A 23,428-nucleotide genomic window follows, 5' to 3' on the forward strand; every position below is an offset into this window, starting at 1 on the left:
AATGCACATTTCCAGAGTGCTGTTCTACATGGCAGGAATCATTGGTGAGTAAATTCTTTTATTGTAAGGACATTAATCTTTACATCTCCAGTACTATTTTACAATTTATTAGCAGATATGATCCACAACTTTGTAAATACAGTAAATACAGCAAATTGCTTTAGTTATATTATAGATCATTGTTATCCTGACCTGTTGTTATAATACAGAAGCTTCTGTATCACATTCTCCAGCAACTTCACTGCATTTAGTAGTGTTGTAAAGTGTAACGCACGGCATAGTGTATAAACGATAGCTGCTAGTGGGGCGGCTGTTTTGGAAAATTTTTAATAAGAAGTGTCCGAGCCCTGGTTCTCCCTATGTGAGGACCCCTCTCTCCTGCAAACAAGGGGATGGAATACTGGCACAAGGGTCATACAAGGGGTAGATAGGGAAACAATAAAAAGGCTTTTCTGTTCTGGAAGACAAGAACTTGTACTATAATGGGGGTCTGGTTAGATTTTTGATATGGGAACCCGACTCTTTTGTTTAGTTCCCTGCTCTTAATTCTTTCATTTAGGCAAATATCCTCTATACACCAGAAAATACTCCCTGAAACAGAAAATCCACAGTATATGCGCCCCATTAATATGTACCTTAAAGAGTATGGGCCTCATATAACCTAACTCACATATTGCTTGAGAATGCCCTGACTGCATTTGCCCCTTGGGGAAGAATACCCCAATACACCCTGCAGTAGGGTAAATGTAGCTCTGGACTATATATAGTATCAGTTCTCTACATCATAGCCAATGATTTTTCTATCACGTCTTTTTATTTGTAAATATACAAAGTATACAGAGAAAGCTACACATTCTAGGGACTTCAGTAAAATGTCTCCGGATGTGATGAGGCTGGGAATATGTGAGCTCACCAATCTACAGAAGAAATGTGGCTTGTAAGCATGATGAAATGTTCAGACTAAATGTTCATAATAAAATAGAAAAGGAAGTGAATGTCGAGTGTGGTCACCCCAAACGGATGGAAACGTCTGCGTGTGACATTTCATTCTTGTGAAAAGCTGATAGTCCTGTGAAAATACTCACAGCGTGTAGGAAACAGCATATAGAGGACTATGTAGAGTACATTAAACTGGACATAAGGGTTTTTAGTGTCACAAAAAATATATATTGCTGACAGCATAGTTCTAAAACAACTTGTAGAGTACTGTTTTTCAAGTTCAATCCAGTCCTGGGAAACTTCTCCCAGTTTCTTAGAAGTGGATCCAGCTTTTCTAGGCGCCTGGAGCAAAACTGCCTGGAGTTCAAAGGCAGCGGGCTGACAAGCCAACCACCAAGCCAACCAAAGCACTTCAGTTCACAAGTACTGTAAATTTGCTCATCCTAAGTATCCATTTACAAAGGACGATTATCTGACAGATTATCTGCCAAAGATTTGAAGCCAAAGCCAGAAACAGACTATAAACATAGAACAGATCATAAAGGAAAGCCTGAGATTTCTCCTCTTTTTAAATCCATTCCTGGCTTTGGCTTTAAATCTTTGGCAGATAATCTGTCAGATAATCTTTCTGTGTAAATGGACCCCTTAGTAGCTTTAGATCAGTTGCAGATTTTTCCCATTGACTTTAAGGGTACAAACACACACAGCGTATACGCAGCAGATACGCAGCAGATTTGATGCTGTGTTCAGTTATTTAGATCTAATCTGCTGTGTATCTGCTGCGTATTTGCGGCGTATCGCAGCAGTAAATACGCAGCGTATATGCCGTGTGTGTTTGTACCCTTAGGGTATAAACCCACACACGGTATATGCAGCATATTTACTGCTGCGATACGCAGCAAATACGCAGCAAACACGCAGCAAATACGCAGCAGATTAGATCTAAATAACTGAACACAGCATCAAATCTTCACCATCACATCTGCTGCGTATTTGCTGCGTTTTTGCTGCGTATACGGTGTGTGGGTTTATACCCTCAAAGGAAATTTGAAATCCACAATAATCAACAGGCGTTGCCAGTTTTGTAGGCGATATGCTGCTGCGTTGCTGCAAAAGTCACTATTGTGGTTTAAAAAACATGGACTTTTTAACTATCATATTTTTTCCCAAGATCCTCAAGAAATCTGCACCAAAATTTGTATGTTTTGGTGTGGATTGGCTGCTGCACAACTGCTGTGAAAATGCCACGGCTGTTGACTGTGGAAAATCTGCAGTGTGTGACAGTTCCCTAGAACAGACATGACCAATAAGACTATGTTCACACAACGCAACTTTATATTAATCATGGCCATTGTTGCCGACAACGGCCGTGATTAATACAAAAGTTACGTTGCACTGAAACTGAAACCCCTAGCAACCAATCAGTTTCCACTTTTCATTCCTCACTGACTCTTTGGAAAATGAAAGGTGGAATCTGATTGGTTGCTAGGGGCAACTGAGCCAGTTTCACTTTAGGGTAGCTTCACACGTACCGTACCTGCGTTTTTATCGCTGCGTTTTTGGTGCAATTTTTACATGCAAGTTTTGATTTTCATGTGAAAATCAAAACTCACATGTAAAAATCGCACCAAAAACGCAGCAATAAAAACGCATTGTTAAATACGCAGCGATACCGTACGTGTGAAGCTACCCTTACACCATGTTTGATAAATCTCCCCCATAGTATATACTTCAGCCGGGATCCCTAGTAGGCCACAGAAAAGACTGACATGTCAGTTTTGTGCGGCGGCACAACACTGACAGCTCAAACAATGAAGTGCAACTCTGGCCGCACTCTCCATTGTCGGCTATGGTGAAATGGCATGCGGGTGCACACGGAATGTGCATGCATTCCAATTCAGCACTAATGAAGTTCAATCAGCCGACACTGCAGTCTGTGTCACAGAACATCCGGTGTTTCATGTAGTGTGAACTTGGCCTAAATAAGCAAATAGTAAGTCCAGCATGGCAGATCACTAGTAAAAACATATACAACTTTTAGAAAAGCGGACAACTAGGAGATCATGGGTGGGCCAACCTCTTTGCCCCCCAGTAATTTCCAGGTCACCCCCAGGCTCCTTTACCTGGATTTTGAATGGAGCCAGGGGTCAGCTCATCAATAGCTTTAGACACCAGCACCTTGCAGCATTCAGATAACAAACAAAGTTCAAGTTCTGAACGTAAACTCTGGGTGAATTTTCATTCGAATACCAAACATTTCAAACTTGTGAGTGTTCGTACACCAAGATACCACAGTACTGTGTAATTCTGCATATACAGTACCAGAGCTTAGTATTTACCATTAAACTTACTACTGCTATTTTATTATGAGTTTTTAAAAACATTTTTTTGTTGTTGTTCAGGTAGAATCTGCAAATGTGAAATTTCTGCAAGTAAGTATTGCTGTAAGAATTATAATTTGTCTATCCTAAATCTAATCCTTGGGATAATTTATTCCACAGGAGTGAGGGTCTCCAGTGATGATTGCCCAGCTCAGAGTATTGTACTGACATCATCTCTATATTTCTACTCAAATAAATGAAATATTAGGGTAGAAACACACATACTGGATCCACAGTGGATTTCACACTGCAAATTTGCAGCGAAATCCACTGAATACCCCTGAGATCTACTGAGAATCCATACTCGCAACAGTATTGTCATCTTGCTGTATGTAAATGCCGGCCCCCTTAAAGGGGTATTCCACCCAATGCAGTTTAAAAAAAGAATTTCAAAAGCAGCCCTGTTGTACTCACGGTGTCTCCCTGAGCGTTTTGACACAATTCTTCCATTTCTGCATGCTTCTGTTCTCCATATGAAAGTTTTTAAAATTCTGTCATGCTTTTCATGGCGCTGGCCAGGAAACTCCAACTCCCAGCATGCACCACACCTCCTATGTCTCCCTCCTCCTCCTCCATCCTGTCATAATTTCTCCCTCTCTCCCTGATCCATTGCTGTTTCCTCCCCTGCGTTCACGTCTCTCTCCCTCCCTCATGTATTGCTGTTTCCTCCCTGCATTCACGTCTCTCTCTCCCTCATCCATCTGTGCTGGGGAAATGTATCTCCTGTCACCCCTCACTCAGGAGACATGCCTATACTGCCCTGTGTCTCTGCAGTGGGCTGGGTTAGCAGCAGTAAATACTTACACAACCCAGACCAAAACAGAGACAGAGGACATGTGACCTTGCCTTGTCTCAGTGTATCAGCATTTTTGTGCTGACATGGGAGACACCTAAAAAAGATCAAAAATAATGCAGAGGCCGTAATAACATCCAATTGCATATATATTTAACTTTTTAGGTACTATTAAATATTGCAAAGAATTTTTTTAGTGGAATACCCCTTTAATACATTACCTGCTCCATGCTCTGGCTTTCTTCGGGGTTTCCCAGCTGGACGTCACGCTCAGCCAATGAGTGCAATTCCCCGACACAGCCACTGATTGGCTGAGTGGGACATCCAGACGCTGGGAAACCCCGAAGCAAGCCGGAGCGGATTTCGCAGCACGCGGATCTGGTTTGTGTTTCTACCCTTAATGTCAATAGACTCTTAATAACAACTGAGTAACTTTTTCCTACTATAACATCCGGAGGGGTACAGTGAGCGCTGAATAGAACCCAGCCCACTGTCCCTGCCTACTTGGACGACCTGCCCTAGGCGGCAATCCCCGACTAGGCGATGTTCCCTACACTAACTAGTTGCCGTGGGTGTCAGGGATAGAATGGTTAAGAGTCCAGGTCGCAAAACCAGCCAGGAACAGATAAACCAAAAGCGCAAACCAGAACAATCAAGAAACAAGCCAGCGGTAAAACTCAAGAGTACCTCAGAGACTAAATCAGAACCAAAGACACATCCTATAAAAATGCGGGGGTCATACACATACAGCAGTGTGGTACAGAATCATGGTCTGGGGACATAGTCAGGAGAAAAAGCAAACAGGTCAGGAAACATAGGATGGGGCCGCATTCACACTATCTTTGCTCGCTCTCTGAATCACAGTACGGACATGGAATCCCTGTCCTGACTAAATATCAAAAAAGTCAAATAAGATACAGTATAGGGCTGGGTTCACACTACGTATATTTCAGTCAGTATTGTGGTCCTCATATTGCAACCAAAACCAGGAGTGGATTAAAAACACAGAAAGGATCTGTTCACACAATGTTGAAATTGAGTGGATGGCCGCCATTTCATGGCAAATATTTGCTGCTATTTTAAAACAACGGCTGTTATATTGAAATAATGGCCGTTATTTACTGTTATATGGCGGACATCCACTCAATTTCAACATTGTATGAACAGAGCCTTTCTGTGTTTTTAATCCACTCCTGGTTTTGGTTGCAATATGAGGACAACAATACTGACTGAAATATATGTAGTGTGAACCCAGCCTAATATGTGATTAAAAATAAATACCCACTTGCAAACATTTAAAACATGCTCAACCCACAAGGGACCGACCCAATATATGCAGTCTCCTAGAGTCAGGTCATCCAAAAATTGTAATTACCACTTTTCTAGATGTTCATAAAAACGAGGAGTAAAACCAACACAGAGAAAAACTATTATTTGTTTTGGTCCCAAACATGTTTTTTTTATATAAAAATGCTTAGCAAAATGAGTCTGGTTTCACACAGGGTTTTGGCAAAGTTTTTGCAAAAAAGGCAAAAAACACCATAGTGTTTATAATTTCATGGTGTTTACTTAAACAAGTACTCCCGTGACCAGATGTTAGCTGTAAGGGCCCGATCACACTACAGATTCGGTGCGGAGATTCCGCTCTGAACCCCCGTCCCCCATCTCCGCACCAAATCCGTAGTGTGGAAGGCCCTAAGTCATACATACTTCTTTTTTTTTTTTTTTTTGGTTGGAGGGGTTTCTCTCCTTTCCTTGTGTTTTTTTTTTTTCTGCAAACTGTGGAGATTTTCTCCCGTAGGCCCCGTTCACACAGAGCAAGGAATTGTCCGCCGCGGAATGCTGCCAGCCTCCGTGTCATAATGACACTCTATGGGAGGCGCGCACGCCGCATCGCTCAGCGTCTCTCCGCGCTGAAGAATGAACATGTTCATTCTTCAGCCCCAAGAAATGCAGCGCACGCGCCTCCCATAGAGTGTCATTATGACACGGAGGCTGACGGCAATTGAATTTCTTCTGTTTGTTTAAAAACACCAGACGCAAAGGGAAAAAAAAAAAGGGAAAAAAAAAAGCCATTCACACCCTAAAGTCTAAATTCTTTAGAATTTCTTCTGCCCTTTTTTTTTTTTTTTTTTTTTTTGAGACCAGAAAAATGCCACACAAAAGCTGAGTATGAAGCCACCCTGAGGCCCAGTATAAGGCGCCAAATACTATGTATGAACTTAACCATAAGATGCACTAAAACTCCAGTAGTGCAGTGAAGCAAATAACAGTCTAGGAAAACACTGTATAAAGTGTATCAGCTATAGTATACTATGGCCAGTGGGAAACAGGTCCAGCTAGATTCCCACACATATCACCATGGCTTCTTCAGGGATGGTGGGGTAGGGCACTATATATTTATTACATTGTTTAATGGAGCTGGAATACCCCTTTAGGTGAATATATCAGTGCAAGCACACATCATTATAAATATAGTTGACAGACAATATAACTTTTTTTCCTCTGCCAGATCAGCGACCAAATGCAGTAGGTTATATTTTATTCCTATCTAACTGTAAACACAAAATAAATAATCATTTATTTTTAGATTACCTTCCATTGCCCTCTCTCACTGTGACTCCATCACAACCTTCATATAACATTGGAGAAACAATCACTATGATGTGCTCCCCTCCAAACAACATTGACGTGGAAGGAATCCGCTATTTCAAGAACCGTACAGAAGTACATTTTCATAAAAATAAGGAAACAAATCCTTATTACACAAAATCCAAATTAAGGAAAGAGGATGAAGGTTCCTATATGTGTGACTACTCAGCGAATGGTAACGGAACAGAAAAATTGTCATATCCCAGTAAGGAAGTTAATATCATGATAAAAGGTAAGAGTCTTTATGTATTTTTTTTTTTACTTTACTCTGCATATAAGAACATTACTGTATAAAGATAATAACATCTGTCTGGTTTCATTTTACACTTTGCCACAGCTTGAAGATTTTGCACTATGGGAAGCACTGATGCGGGCGCGCGCTGATGCGCCCCCATCAGAGCTCTGCGGCCGGACAGATCATCCGGCTGGCACTTAAGTACTGGCAGAGATCCGGCCAGAGACTGGCAGAGACCGGCTGTTCCGTGACCCGGCTTGGGTCACCGAACGGCCGGTCTCTTACGTAGTGTGAACATAGCCTAAAAATGTGATATGCATTATGTTGAATGGAAACCTTTAAAAACAATGTATAAAAATCATCATATTCTGACCTTTATATTTTTTTTATTTTTCTTCCACCATCTTGTTTGATGGATCTTTTTGTGTGCTGTGATTTGTTGTTTTTATTGCTTTAGTGACTTTTGATAAATATGTATTCCATTGTATTTTTGATGTCTTATGTTTAAAAAAAATCAGCAATTCTAACATGCTACTAGATTCTAATAGAGCAGAAGATGGGGAGTGCAGCCCTTTCTTTATATAGAAGGTACACTGCCCCATTATTGATAAATGTTCCTTTTTCTGAACACTTAAAGGGGTACTCCAGCAGGGGGGGCACTTTTTTGCTGGCACCGGTTCCAGAGGCTGGTCCCGCATCACGGTGCTCCGGTGCCTGGTTCCCGGCCGCTTCCTGGTGGCTGACGCGGGCCCGAGACATGACGTCTCAGGTCCGCTCAGTCAGTCAGTAAAGGAGGCGGGATCCGTTTCAAGTCCGCTCATATCCCGCCTCTGTCACTGACTGGCTGAGCAAATCTGAGACATATCGTCTTGGGCCCGCGTCAAACACCAGGAAGCGGCTGGGGACCGGAGTGCCACGATGGAACCGGGGAGGTAAGTGGACGTCTTTTCCCTCAGCCACCTCCTCCCAGGTTCCAGCAAAAAAGTGCCCCCCCCCCGCTGGAGTACCCCTTTAAATGGGGTGATTCGGTGCACTTGGGGGGGCGTTGCTATAGCTCTCAGAGTACTGCACCACCTGCCAGCTCCTGCAGCATGCCTGCAGAGATGCCACTCTGCCAGAAGGGCATTGGGAGTATTCAGAAGGAGGCAAGCTGCAGTAGCTGGTGGACAGAGCAATGCCCTGACAGCTACAGGACCCCCCCACCCCACCCCCATACACCAAATCACCTCATTTACATGTTAAAAAAAAGGAAGATTTATAACTAATGGGACACCAGACACACAGAATCAGATGTAGTCAAGAGGAGGCGCAGAAACAAGCCAGTAGGACATAAGGGGAACATGGAGAGGAAAGCAGCATGATTATTAATTTCTATATATGCCTGAATACCCTTTAAAAGCAAAAGCTGCATGATAATCGAGCCATATAATAGGCTTTGTAAGGGAGCGCTGATCTAGCAGATCGGCAGCCACTTACACTGTGCATCGGACCATGAAATATGGCTCTAAGTGTGTGTGTGTGGGGGGGGCAAAAAATCCTGATGGCAACCCTGATTATTATTATTATTATTATTATTATTATTATGCAGGGGCATTATTTATGTTGACACTATTATCGTATTGTACACTAATAGGTTGCAATATTATGCAGGAACAAGTCCTATTAGGGAAAAGTCTTCATGGCCATCTCAGTCTGAAGGAGAAGAAACAGGAAAAAGAACGCCTCCGATCAGAGAAAATGTCACCTGTAAGTCACTGATATCATGGTGTCAAATAAAATAAAAGTTATGCAAATTGCATAATATTGTAATTGCACCAACTTAAGGAACATATATAATCTGTCAGTTTTACCATAGGGTGAACAGCATATTATTAATTTTTTTTTTTTTTTTTCACCACACTTTTTTTTTCTGCTTTCACAAAAAATATGCAAAAATGAAGCCTTTCATTGCAAAGTACAATTAGTGGTGCATATAATTAAGGGCTCATGTGGGTCTGTAGGTGAAAAAAAGCGCTATGGCCTTTTAACCCCTTCAAGACTGAGCCCTTTGATGCCCGGATGTCCGAGTCAAATTAATGCAATGTTCCTCCTCACCTTCTAAGAGCCATAGTGCTTTTATTTTTCCATCAAGAGGGCTGGTTGGGGTGTCATTTTTTTTGCACCATGATCTCTAGTTTTTATGAATATCATATTGGTGTAGCAGAAAAATTTGGATAGCTTTTTATAAATTTTTTCCGATATATAATTTAATAAAATGAGCAATTCTGGTGTTTTTTTTTTTTCCGTTAATGCCGCTCACCATGCAGGAACAATAATGTTATATTTTAATAGATCAGACAATTCTGCACGCTACGATATGTAATATGTTTATTTTTTTCATATATATATATATATATATATATATATATATGTATATTTTTTTAATTTTATGATGGGCAAAGGGGGTAGTTTAAACTTTTATTGGGAGGTGGGTTTATAATGTTTTTTTTTAATACTTTAAACACTTTTTTTCACTGTAAAACATGCAATCATTAAATTGCATGTACTAATCTATGCTATGCCATAGCGTAGCATAAATCAGTGTTATCAGTGATCTATATATAGAGCCTGCCTTACAGCAGACTCTATGCACAGATCGGCGAACCGACAGGACGGAGGTAAGAGGCTTACCCCCGTCCATCGGTACATGCGAAATGTTGTCCCGATCACTCAGTGACAGAAGCTTGTTCTGTCACTGAGTACCTTAAAAACCGCGATCGCTAAAGATTGCGGCGTTTAAGGGGTTAATGAGACGCAGGATCGCAGCTGCCTCTCATTACTTCCGGCCCCGGACACTGATGCGTGCAGGACTGCTCTCACTGCAGCGGTCCCGCACACATCAGTAAGCCCCTCAGTCAGGAATGTACAGTATATATACATTTCCACTGCACGGGGTATGTGCAGTAGGAACATATATATACGGATTACTGATGGGAAGGGGTTAAACACAAGAAAGGAAAAATGAAAGCGCAAAAATGAAAAGTGGCTCAGACTGTAAGGGTTTAAGCACTTACAGTTAAGTTAGTGAAGACTTAGTGACTTGAGAACAGACAGACTACCTTAAGGGGGTCCTACCCAATTAGTGCAATACTCTGCTAGAAGGCCAGTGATGTAACTAGAAATGGCTGCGCCCCATAGCAAACTTTTGATTGGGCCCCCATTCGCAACCCCCCAACCTGACTAAGTCATCAAGTGTAGTCCTAAACTTATTGATACATGGTTATGTATCCGGGGCTGCAAGTGATGGAAGCTCAGGGGGCCCAGGCCATTACAGGATTGGGCCACTGGCCCTCCTGAGGCGGCGGGCCCCGGTAGCCACTAACAAGTCTGTGGCACTACACTTGAAGACACAAACTGTACTCCGATCTGTCAATTTCTGGGTGAGGGCACAAAGTTAAAGGGAACCAATCAGTCCAAATGGGCTGATATGGTTCCCTTGAGCGTTGTATAAAGCTCCTGCAGCAGCCAGGGGAACATACCAGCCGTGGCTGCTGCAGAAGCTTTATATCGGAGGAAAATGAGTTTAATTCCTGAACGTGTGACAGGCAGAGGTGGGGAGGTAGTCATCTGCGCGGCTCCCCGCCCGTGTCTAGTCACCACTCTCTGTCTGTCAGCGTGCTCGGCAGAGTGATTGACAATCCGAGAGGCCAGTAACTGACCTCTCTGCCTGTCGATTATCCCCTCCGAGCATGCTGACAGGCAGAGAGCTGTAACTAGTGACGGTCGAGGAGCTGCCCAAATGGCTACCTCCACCGCAGAGAGATGCAGCTACCCGCTGGGCAGTATATGGCCACAACCACACGTCTTTTTTTTTTGGCCACTTGATGACCATTTTTTAGAATGACCATCATTTCGCTCCCAAAAAAAGTCTTTTATTTCGAAACAATTACCTTTATTGTTATTTGTGGCCTTCTGTTTTGAAATAGCGCCCGTTATTTGGGCGCTAAAAAACGACTGTCCATGTTTTGTGGTCATGACCTTTAGATGGCAGTACTATACTGCCTCATCCAAAATCAACATCAAACTTACTTTCTTCTACCAGACCATCAGTGACCACATGCAATATCTTGTATTTTATTCCTATGTAACCATAAATATGTAAATAATAATAATAATAATAATAATAATAATAATAATAATAATAATACATTTTTAGATTACTGTCCAACTCCTTCTCTCAGTTTTTAAAATGTAAAATTTTTTTCATTGGAGCTGGAATTACTCCTTTAAGTGAGCACACACATGTCATTGTGATCATGCTAATGTCTCGGGATCATCTCTGCCCACAATAGTTGACAAAGAATTTAACTTATGTTCCCTCTGCCTGACCATTATCCACCACATTCAGTATGTTATGTTTATTTCTATCTAATCATAAGCACGTAATATTAATCATTTATTTTTAGATTACCTTCCATTACCCTCTCTCACTGTGACTCCATCCCAACCTATATATGACATTGGACAAACAATCACTATGATGTGCTCCCCTCCAAACAACATTGACGTGGAAGGAATCCGCTATTTCAAGAACAACACAGAAATAAATTATGATAAAAATAAGGAAATTAATCTTTACACAAAAATATTAACAAAAGAGGATGAAGGTTTTTATAGGTGTGACTACTGGGTGAAAAATAACATATCATATCCCAGTAATGGACTAAATATCGTAATAAGAGGTAAGAGTTTATGTATTTCTTTTACTTTACTCTGCATATAAGATGTCTTCTTAGAAACACTACTGTATAAAAATAATACACTTCTCTGGTTTCATTTTACACTTTGCCATAGCTTGAAGCTTTTGGACCCAATGTGAAAAGATACTCCATTTTTCTTAATCCTATGACATCACATCATGGAACATGCATGCACACTATAAGGCTATGTTCACACAGAGTAAAAAAAAATATATATATTATATATATATACACAGTATATCAAATTACGGTTACAATTTTGAGTTAAAAAAAGCAATGCGTGAACAGGTAAAAAAATATGTGTATGTTAAAAAATCAGGTTGTACATACTGTATATTCATTATTTGGTCGTTTTCATACATAGTGGTTATTCTATACAATGTGAGTGCTGCCGTCCAATTTCCCATATATTTTATTGAAAATACAGTCATTTTTATCTCAAGATTACATTTGTATTTTACTTATTTTACAGTTTATGAACATAGCCTCATGGTGAAATGTATTATTATTTTTTTATAAGATGGATCCATGAGGAGTATCATTGTTATTTATAACTCTCAGGTTACTCCAGGGGTAAGATGCAGCCAGTTCTTTCTGATTCAAACAAAATTGTAGTTAAAATCACAGCCTCTTCACCAAACGTTGAGAAGCAGTGTCTGGATCTCATGTTGCAGCTGTGAGCAGTGAATGTCTGTTTTTATCTCCTTCCGACCCCCACAGCTTTTCCATTAATTCAGCGAGAGGAAAAGACAACATAGTGCTGTAACTACATTGTCTCATACTATTCGAAGTTTCTATTGTGGTCCCTGGCCACTGTTCAGTATTGTTTTATTATATTATATATTTATAATATTAAATCATAATTTTATCATTATATCATAATTTTATATATTATAATTTTATTATATGATAATTTTATTTTTATTATATCATGTTATAATTTAACCCCTTCAAGACCAAGCCTATTTGCACCTAAAAGACCAGGCTCATTTTTCAAAATCTGACCTGTCTCACTTTATGCGCTTATAGCTCAGTGATGCTTTAACGTATGCTAGCGATTCTGAGATTGTTTTTTCGTCACATATGGCACTTTATATTAGTGGCAAAATTTGGTCACTACTTTGTGTGTTTTTTGTGAAAAACATCAAAATATCATGAAAAATTGAAAAAATTAGCATTTTATGAACTTTGAAATTCTCTGCTTCTAAAAAAAGAAAGTTGTATTACATAAATTAGTTACTAAGTCACATTACCAATATGTCCTCTTTATTCTGGCTTCATTTCATAAACATATTTTACTTTTTTAGGGTGTTACGGGGGTTAGAAATGTATCAGCAAATTACCACATTTTCGTGAAAGTTTCCAAAACTGATTTTTTTAGGGACCAGTTCTTATTTTAAGTTGATTTAGGAGGTTTGTATACTGGAAGACCCCATTTTGGAAACTAGACACCTTAAAGAATTAATCTAGGGGTATAATGAGCATTTTAACCCTACAGGGGCTGGAGGAAAGTATTCACCATCTGGCTGTAAAAAAATGAAAAATTAAAATTTTCCAATAATATAAACATTTAGATTAAAGTTTCTCATTTTCAAAAGGAACATGAGAGAAAAAGCACCCCAAAATTTGTAACACATGTTCTCTTGAGTACTAAGGTACCCCATATGTGGGCGTAAACCACTGCATGGGCACACAGCGGGGCTCAGAAGGGAAGGAGCACCAATTAGCTTTTCCATTGCAGATTTTGCTGAAGAAGTTTCCGAGCGCCAGGTGCATTTGCAGAGCCCCTGTAGTGTCAGCAGAGAGAAAAAAAACCCATAAGTCACCCCATTTTGGAAAGTGCACCCCTCAAAGAATTCATTTTGGGGTGTGGTGAGCATTTTGACCCCACAGGTATTAGAGGAAAGTATTCAAAAGTAGACAGTAAAAATTAAAAACTCAAATTTTCCCAATAATATGTTCGTTTAGTTTGAAATTTCTCAATTTCACGAGGAACAAGATAAAAAAAGTACCCCAAAATTTGTAACGCAGGTTCTCCTGAGTAAAAAGGTACCTCAAATGTCGGTATAAACCACTGTATGGGCACACATCAGGGCTCAGAAGGGAAGGAGCGCCAATTAGCTTTTTCAATGCAGATTTTGCTGAAGAAGTTTCTGAGCGCCAGGTGGGTTTTCAGTGCCCCTGTAGTGCCAGCGGAGTAAAATCTCGCCATAAGTCACCCCATTTTGGAAAGTGCACCCCTCAAAGAATTCATCTTGGTGTGTGGTGAGCATTTTGACCCCACAGGTATTAGAGGAAAGTATTCAAAAGTAGACAGTAAAAATGAAAAACTCGAATTTTTCCAATAATATGTTCCTTTAGTTGGAAATTTCTCAATTTCACGAGGAACAGGAGAGAAAATTTACCCCAAAATCTGTAACGCAGGTTCTCCTGAGTACAACGGTACTGCATATGTGGGTATAAACCACTGTATGGGCACACAGCCGGGCTCAGAAGGGAAGGAGCGCCAATTAGCATTTTCTCTGCAGATTTTTCTGAAGAAGTTTCTGAGCACCAGGTGCATTTGTAGTGCCCCTGTAGTGTCTACAGAATAGAATCCCCCCAAAAGTCACCCCATTTCGGAAAGTACACCCCTCAAAGAATTCATCTTGGGGTAGGATGAGCATTTTGGCCCCACAGGTATTAGAGGAAAGTATTCAAAATTGGCCAGTAAAAATGAAAAACTTGAATTTTTCCAATAATATGTTGGTTTAGTTTGAAATTTCTAAATTTCACAAGGAACAGAATAAAAAATGTACCCCAAAATCTGTAATGCAGGTTCTCCTGAGTACAACGGTTCCCCATATGTGGGCATAAACCCCTGTATGGGCACACAGCAGGGCTCAGAAGGGAAGGAGCGCCAATTTGCTGGAGCAAAACCGCAGCTAGTAACAGTTATTAGAATAGCGCAGTTACTAAAATACAATAAAAAAAATTAGATTACAGGTAATGTGGGGTGGTTACGGACAGTCTGGGGTGGTTCCGGGTAATCTAGAGGTGGTTACGGGCAGTCTGAGGTGGTTACGGGCAGTCTGGGGTGGTTACGGGTAATCTGGGGTGGTTACGGATAATCTGGGGTGGATACGGTCAACATGGGGTGGTCACAGGCAACCTGCTGTGGTTACGGCAACCTGGGGTGGTTACAGGCAACCTGGTGTGGTTAGAGGCAACCTTAGGGTGGTTAGAGGCAACCTGGGGTGGTAATGGGCAACGTGGGGTGAATACGGACAACCTGCTGTGGTTACAGACAATCTGGTATGGTTACAGGCAACCTGCTGTGGTTACGGACAATCTGGGGTGGTTGCGGACAATCTGGGGTGGTTACAGGCAACCTGCTGTGGTTACGGATAAACTGAAGTGCTAATAGGTAATCTGAGGTGGGTACCTGTAATCTGGCGTGGTTACGGGCAATCTGGAGGGGGTCACTGGCAATTTGGGGTGGTTAGAGGCAAGGTGCAGTGTTCAGAGGCAAGGTGCGGTGGTCAGATGCTAGGTGCGGTGGTCATAGGCGACGTGCGGTGGTCATAGGCGACGTGCGGTGGTCAGAGGCGACGTGCGGTGGTCAGAGGCGACGTGCGGTGGTCAGAGGCGACGTGCGGTGGTCAGAGGCAAGGTGCGGTGGTCAGAGGCAACCTGCGGTGGTTGCGTGCAATCTGGGGGGTTACATGTAATCTGGCATGATTACGGGCAATCTGGGGTGGTTATGCCCAACCTGCGGTGGTTAGGGGCAACCTGGAGGGGTTACAGACAATCTAGAATTGTTACGGATAGAGTGAAGTGCTTATAGCTAGACTGGGGTGGTTACATGTAATTTGGGGTGGTTACAGGCAATCTGGGGTGATTACGGACAATCTGGAGGGGGTCACTGGCAACGTGTGGTGGTTACGGGCAACGTGCGGTGGTTACGGGCAACGTGCGGTGGTTATGGGCAACGTGTGGTGGTTACGGGTAATCTGGGGGGGTTACGTGCAATCTGACGTGATTACGGACAACCTGGGGTGGTTACGGGCAACGTGCCGTGGTTATGGGTAATCTGGGGGGGGGGGGGGGTTAGGGGTAATTTGGGAGTAAACTGTAATTATTACTATAATAAAAAGTGTGTGTTTTATTTTTTTGTATGTTTGTCACTTTTTGTACTTTATACATTCATGTTCACTGTATTACTATGATTACTGTGATATTTTCTATCACAGTAATCATAGTTCAGTGACAGACACCAAATTGGTCTCTGTCACTTTAAATTTTCAGAGCTTGGCTGGTTGTGGAGCGCATGCGCACTTCATAACCAGCCAGGACACCGAAGAGGAAGGAGCTCCGTGGATCCGGTGAGTATATGGGGAAGGGGGGGTGACTGGGGGACGGGGGTGACAGGGGGGGTGGGGGGACATCACTTTTTATCCCCTGTCACCAATCATTCATGGTGACAGGGGATAAAAAGTGCCTGGAGCACATGGCACAAGCGATCAGCGGTATATAGTATATACCGCTGATCACTTGTACCGGGACCCCACAGGGGGGGTCCCGATGACTGCCCCATGCTCTCCGCTACCTCCCGTGGCGGAGAGCATGGGGCTTTCATTCATTTTTCTTTTTTGATCACTGTGAACAGACATTAGTCTGTTCACAGTGATCGCGGCGGCCATCTTGGATCCGATGGCCGCCGCGGGAGGGGGGGTTAGTGACTGGGGCACTAGGGGGCTGATCTGGGGTCTGATTTTTACTTATTTCATCTCCCCCCACCGTGGATTCACGGTGGGGGGAGATGAAATACAGCAGCGGCACCGGCCCTTTAGTGACCGCTTTTTCGGCGGTCACTAAGGGGTTAATGGGGGTCAGCTGCGGGATCGCAGCTGATTCTCATTATCTCCGGTGCTGTACACTGATGAGAGCGGGATCGCTGTCCCTGCAGTGATCCCGTTCTCATCACAAAGCCCCGTCAAAGCCGGAACGTATATGTACATTCCTACTGCACGGGGCATGTGCAATAGGAACGTATATATACAGATGGCTGACGTGAAGGGGTTAAGTACTTATCATTATTATGATTATTATTATATTTATCTATAAAGTGCCCTTGATTTCAGAGCACTACACAATTGATAAGGGTTAACAGAATGTTAAAAAATCAAGAAAAAAGAGTGCACAGCAGTGGGCAATAATACTATATGTGGGTGGGGCAGCAGGGGCAGTATAACTATTTGGGGGTGCGGGTAACAGCTAGGAGCATTATTATTATATAGGAGCACAGCAGGGGGCATTATTCCTTTATGGAGGGATCAGCAGGAGGCATTATTACTATATGGGAGCACAGCAGGGACGTTATTACTATATGGAGGGAACAGGGGGAGATGATTACTATATGGGGCACAGCAGGAGACATTATTACTATATGGGGCACAGCAGGGACATTAATAATGAGTGGGAGGCACAGTTATGGCATTATTTGTGAATACATTTTTGTCATATTGTACACTAATAAGTTATCATGCTATGCAGGGACAAGTCACATTAGGGAAAAATCTCCAGGGTCCGAAAAAGAAGACAAGGGAAAGAAAATGCCTCCGATCAGAGAAGACGTCAATAGTAAGTCACTGTTATTATGGTGTGATACCTGTCTCTTAAATCATGTTATGTAGGTGACAGTGCTGTCCTGCTGCCCTCATATCGGGTGTGTAGAGATGCAGCTGCTGGCTGGGCAGTATATGGTTGACCGGACTGTCCTGCCTGACCTGACATTGGGTGAAGAGAGATGCAGCTTCTCGCTGGGCAGTATATAAGTGACAGTACCTGTTGTAACACAGGGGTACCAGGTGGTATTTGCAAGGGCAGATGGTACTGGACCGCTGTAGCATCTGGCACAGGACTTGGACTGCTAGAAGCCCTCCCTAGTACCAAGCAGACATCCATAAATAGGTTAGTCCCTGTGTCCCTTGTTGTGTAGTGGTGCAGGTAGAAGGCACAGAGTCCATAATAAACTGAACCAGGGTAAAACTTTTACTGACATTTCCTTAAAGGTGCAGTACAGTGAATACAAAACGCCTTTAAACACAAGATTTAATATAGTAACTTAAGCAGTTTGCTTGTTACCATTCCTGTTAATACTTGAATCACTATTTTTAGCAGGTAGACTATAGAAACACTGGATGGGACTTCCTGTGGCTTTACAGTTACTGAAGACTAGTTTAAGAGACTAGGTGACTTATGAGAACAGACAGACTACCTTAAGGGGGCCCTATCCAATTAATGCAATAACTATAGGGGTGCTAACCACTTTGAAGTCAGTTGCAATACACTTGAAGGCACAACCACAGCTATGATGATCCGTCTATTTCTGGGCAAGGGCACCAAGTGATAAGTCCGGTAGTACAGGCCCCAGTTAAGGGTGAGCCAACCGTCTGTATAATCCTAAGGACCTGGTGAGTTACAGTGTGAAACACTGGTTTAATTGCTCTTCACTAATCCGCTGGCTTGAGACTGAATGTCCTGAGGAATACAGTGCTCAGAGAAATCAGGATAACCCCCTCAGCGTGGATAGGTTGTACCTCCCTGTTGTGGTAGTTGCACCTGAGATGTACTGGCCCAACATGGCTAATATTCAGGAACACTTAGAATGAGGATACACTTGAGGGAACCAGGCTATGTTCATACAGTGTATCCATCAGGAGTATCATTGTGTCTTCTATTTATACCTCCCAGATTACTCCAAACGTAAGATTCAGCGAGTTCTCCCTGATTCACACAAAACAAAATCACAGCTGCCTCATAGCCATCTCATCCTCGTCATAGTTCATTTTGTGGTTCCTGGCTACTGTCAGTATGGTTCCTGGCTAATGAAAAGTATTATTAATAAAAATAATAATAGTCTTAATTTGTTTATAAAGCTCTCTTGATTTCAGAAAGCTATCCAAAAAAATAAAAAAATAAACTGGTTGTTATAAATTTGAAAGCTGCCCTTAGGTACCTCTCCCCCTCCTAATGATTGTCTACATAGTGACTAAAAAATAAAATATGGATGTGGAATCTATCAAAGTTTCCAACCATAAAAAGTTACACATTACTGCATGCAGCGCTCTGGCATAATGGAACGCTCAAATCTGGCAAAGTTTTTAGTATGAAGTGTATAGGTCAGCCACTGCACAGGCAGTTTTATTAAGAGCTTGGTGGTATCTGTTGAATTGAATGGCAATGGGATTTTACCAACAACCAGCAGGAAAAGACTGGTTTTAATAAATTCCCCAATGGTGTTTTTCAGCTTAAATGGGCACTGTCTTTATCATTTTCAAAATCTAAAACAACAAGAGACAAAACACAGAAAGAGACAAAACACAGGAAGTCCAGGTCATCTGCTCTCACAGTAAAAGAGAAGGCAGTCATTTGATTTATGAACACATTGAGCTTTGACTCTCTATACTGTCCGGGACTTCCTGAAAAATAATAATACAAGACAACCCCCAGTAATTTTCCCTACCTACACAATTACGTAGAATTTTTCTGACCACTTTAAGACTTGTGGAAAGAAATGACTTTTATGTTGCTTTTGCTAAACCCTGTGTACACACCAACTTTATTGGGGTCAAAATGCAATCTGCAGTTTGTGGGTTTGTGTTTTTTTCTATAAAATGTTGCAATTTGCCAAAATTTTGTGCTTCACAGTTCTGTCGCAAGAGCCAACACTCAACTGTAGTGTAAAAAAGTAAAGGGGATTTGGAACATTACATAACTAAGTCAGAACCATGTAGGAATATGGAAAAAAAAAATCTGAATTATGGACATAAGAAATGATTTATAAATTGACTTTTTATTGTTAATTATACAGCTAATGTATTTCAGTGTTTCTTTCAGCATACATTTCTTCTAATTTTATATAATACAGTAATATATTGGTGCTTGACATGTATTCTACAATAATGCATGTAGCTCTATATATATATATATATATATATATATATATATATATATATATATATATATATATATAATTATTCATTCTATGGAATTTTTCTTACGTAGATACCACACCATCTTGGATTTATTACATAGCAGGAGGTGTTGTTTTTATTGGTGTTGTCTTATCATTATACCTACTATACAAGAGAACCAAGAAAAGTAAGTCTACTCACATAACAAAACACAGTTTTTACTACTATGTAATCTAATAAATTAGTATACTGTTTCCACCATTGCATGCATTTGGAATTATAGAGCCAAAGCTAAATTTTATACCTATAATTGTTGAAAATTGCCTAGAAAATGGGGCATCATTAAGGGTATATGGTCATCTAACTTGGCACTATGCCTATGTATATTTCAGCAAACCAGCCAAAAGGTATGTACCACAGCGTACGACCATCAGATTCATTGATTTTAATGGAGTAAACATATGTTGAGAAAAATCTTAAGCGTCTTGCTTCAGCACAAGATCTTTTGCATTAAGAGACTGGAAACAACTGTGCCAAAAGGGTTAAAGGAAATATGTGGTTTGTGCCAGGTCATGAATATGTTGTATTCAAATGATGAAATGACGGCCACAAATAATCTTCATGATCATTGTTTGTGCCGTCATTATCAATAGGTAGATGGCTTTTGCCGTTTGATCATGTCCTGTTTCCATAGTGGAAACATAGCCACACAAGGCCAAACATATTAAAAGGTTATTGTTGTTCTGTCTCCCCAGGGAAAAGTCAACAAAGCACCTCAGGAACCCATGTAAGTTACCTTAAGTAATATATTTGGTATTGCTGTACAGTAACTGGACTGACCCAGAGAATAAAAGTATTTTATTTTGACCACAAAGAAAAATATATTTAACCCATCCCTAACTGACCCACATAAATCAATGAGCTGTGTGCAGCAGGCACCTGCTGCTAATATCTGAAATCAGCGATCCTGCCAATGTCAGTCCTTTAAAGCGACTCTGTACCCACAGTCTGACCCCCCAAACCCCTTTTACCTTCTTGTAGCTGCTTTTAATCCAAGATGTGTCCTGGGGTCCATTTGGCAGGTGATGCAGTTTTTGTCCTAAAAAACAACTTTTAAACTTGATGTGGCCTAGAGTATCTGTGCATTAGACTTACAACGCCCCTCCATCCCTACTCCCCGCCCTCTTCACCATTAGTAAAGCCCCTGGGCAGTTTTTATTCTTTTTGTTCTTCATTGTGATTTCTGGGTGCTCTGGTGCGTTAAGTACACGCTGGTTGTGTTTGTGCCGGTGAAGGGCACCTAATTCGGCTGTTTGTGCAGGTTTTCAGCTGCTCTGTCCGGGAGCTCCTCTCTCAGACCTCCTTCTCCATCCGCAGCAGGACACGCCCCCCGGGCAGTTTTTTTTCTATTGATCCTTTGTCAGATCACAGGTGCCTTAACAATCCAGCTCATGTGCAGTGTCCACACAGGTGATGAATAGTGAAAAATGCTGCCAGTGGCATTGCTAATGATGAAGAGAGCGGGGAGGAAGGACAGAGAGGCGTTGCAAGTCTAATTATTTATGTATAAATTACAAATTTTATTAAATATACAACAGAACACATACATGAAAAAGCAATGGCAAGGACAAAAAAATCCCTACACAACATTAAAAACAATTAAAATTCCCACAAAGAACATGGGGGACCGATCCAATATACAGGATCCCCCTACACAAAAAACCAATGGAGCTCCGCAATCCCTCATAAATCAATATAGTGAATAAACTAACAATAAGTAGAGATGAGCGAACTGGGTTCGGGTTCGAGTCCATCTGAACCCGAACGTTCGGTATTTGATTAGCTGGGGCTGCTGAAGTTGGATAAAGCTCTAAGGTTGTCTGGAAAACATGGATACAGCCAATGACTATATCCATGATTTCCACATAGCCTTAGGGCTTTATCCAAGTTCAGCAGCCACCGCTAATCAAATGCCGAAAGTTCGGGTTCGGATCGACTCGAGCATGCTCGAGGTTTGCTCATCTCTAACAATAACCCATACAAAAATCTTTGTGATCTAAAGTGCTACTCCATATAATGATTGCCCTAAATTAATACAAAGTAAACCAGCGCAAACGCAATTGGGTGATATGTATTATTTCTGTTCATTTCTGTTTATTCATATTTCTTAGTTTGCGCTGGTTCACTTTGTATATAAAAACTATACATATTTTAAATAAAGTTACATTACAAGGTTATATAATTTCATAAAAGCAATGTATTGACAAAAAATTTAGTCTCCTTAGCTCCCCTTTAAATAAGACGTAACATCATTGTACCAATATGTTCAGAAAGCATAAACCTCTATGCAAGTCTTATTGTGACTTATTTCCTTGATACCAGCTGGCCTACCGTAATCCAGGACATGGTATCTCCGACAAGCCAGTGGAGAGTTCTGATTTATCACCAATGGTCCAAAATCATCTGAGCAATCCACTGTATTCTGTAATCTGCCACAATACAGCAGCAAGTGAACCACCTGGATCCACCACCTGGATGATGTCTGATTCAGAAAACCTTGTGGCTGAAGATTGCAAGACGACTTCAGCATCAGAAGAAGAAGCTCATATCTATTCTGAAATTGTAACAGGTTTACACCCAAATGAAGACAATCAACAACCGACTATAGACTCCAAGGATTCTCCACTTCATAAGGCAATTTGCACTATTTATCATACTATACAGGCAGCTCCTACACTGTCTACGGATGACAAAGCTACAGACTAAGGCCATGTCCACACGCTGTGTGTGGGAAATAAATAACGACCGTTGTTTCAGGTTGCAACAATGGCCAGTGTGCAATTATATTAGCATGTGTAGAATAACGGCTGTATGCACTGTGGCCGATGTTCTCTGTGGCCACACTTAATAACTGACAGCTCCAATACAAGATAACCTGTACTCACAATGTAAAGTACGGCTCTATGGCTACTTGGAGTGCGGGCACACCCGAATGTGCCTCCTTCCAATTCAAATAAACTGATGTGCATCCGGCCAATACTGTAGTATCAGCCGAGTGAGCATCTCAGACAGCAGCCGGATCAAACAACCGCCAGTGTCACACAGCGTCTAAACATGGCCTAAAGATGCAATGGGTGCAATGCAATGGTGTACACCTATCGTTGCACTTGCATTTTACACCCTGGGCATAGATTGCTTATTTTGGTTGTTGAATTGTTATTGACAGGGTCCTCTCTTTATTGATGTGGACTTCCTGTATATATATATATATATATATATATATATATATATATATATATATTCGTCAATACAGTGTTAGACCATGTTCACACTATGTATATTTTCAATAAATAACGGCTATTGTTGCAGATTTATTTATTGAAAGTGAGAAATAATGTTAGTTTCAATAGAACAATGGTCGTAGTGTTTACACACTGTATACACTATGGCCATTGTTCTGTGAGGCCGCACAAAAAAACTCACATGTCTATTTTGTGCGGCCGCTATTCAGTGCTCCCAGCTGTACTTACATAGTGTGCTATGGTTAATTGGGGTGTTGGCACGACCGAATGTGCCTTCATTTTAATGAACATGAAGTGATCTTCACCCGGCCGGTACTACAGTATCAGCCGGATGAACATTTCAGACAGCGGCCACTGTTCATACATATTGTGAACCTGGCCTAAAGGAAGGGAGATATTTTTGTGCATCCATTCGACAACTGATGTTTT

General features: G+C 41.4%; 1 protein-coding gene across 1 annotated transcript; it reads left to right on the forward strand.

Annotated features, from left to right (window-relative positions):
* LOC138787061 (uncharacterized) lies at positions 1–23,428 on the forward strand. Its single transcript, XM_069964184.1, has 8 exons — positions 1–44; positions 3,342–3,371; positions 6,704–6,997; positions 8,651–8,746; positions 11,446–11,721; positions 19,789–19,884; positions 20,453–20,484; positions 22,080–23,428. Exons 1-8 carry the CDS (start codon positions 2–4, stop codon positions 22,461–22,463), a joined length of 1,251 nt encoding a protein of 416 aa, XP_069820285.1. The 5' UTR covers position 1; the 3' UTR covers positions 22,464–23,428.

This window comes from Dendropsophus ebraccatus, chromosome 3 (assembly GCF_027789765.1).
Source record: "Dendropsophus ebraccatus isolate aDenEbr1 chromosome 3, aDenEbr1.pat, whole genome shotgun sequence".
Taxonomy (NCBI): Eukaryota; Metazoa; Chordata; class Amphibia; order Anura; family Hylidae; genus Dendropsophus; species Dendropsophus ebraccatus.

Coding starts and splice junctions, on each gene's coding strand:
- LOC138787061 (XM_069964184.1), top strand. CDS start 2: ATGCACATTTCCAGAGTGCTGTTCTACATGGCAGGAATCATTG. Junction 6,998..8,650: donor AGTTAATATCATGATAAAAG/GTAAGAGTCTTT, acceptor AATATTATGCAG/GAACAAGTCCTATTAGGGAA. Junction 20,485..22,079: donor AAAGCACCTCAGGAACCCAT/GTAAGTTACCTT, acceptor CCTTGATACCAG/CTGGCCTACCGTAATCCAGG.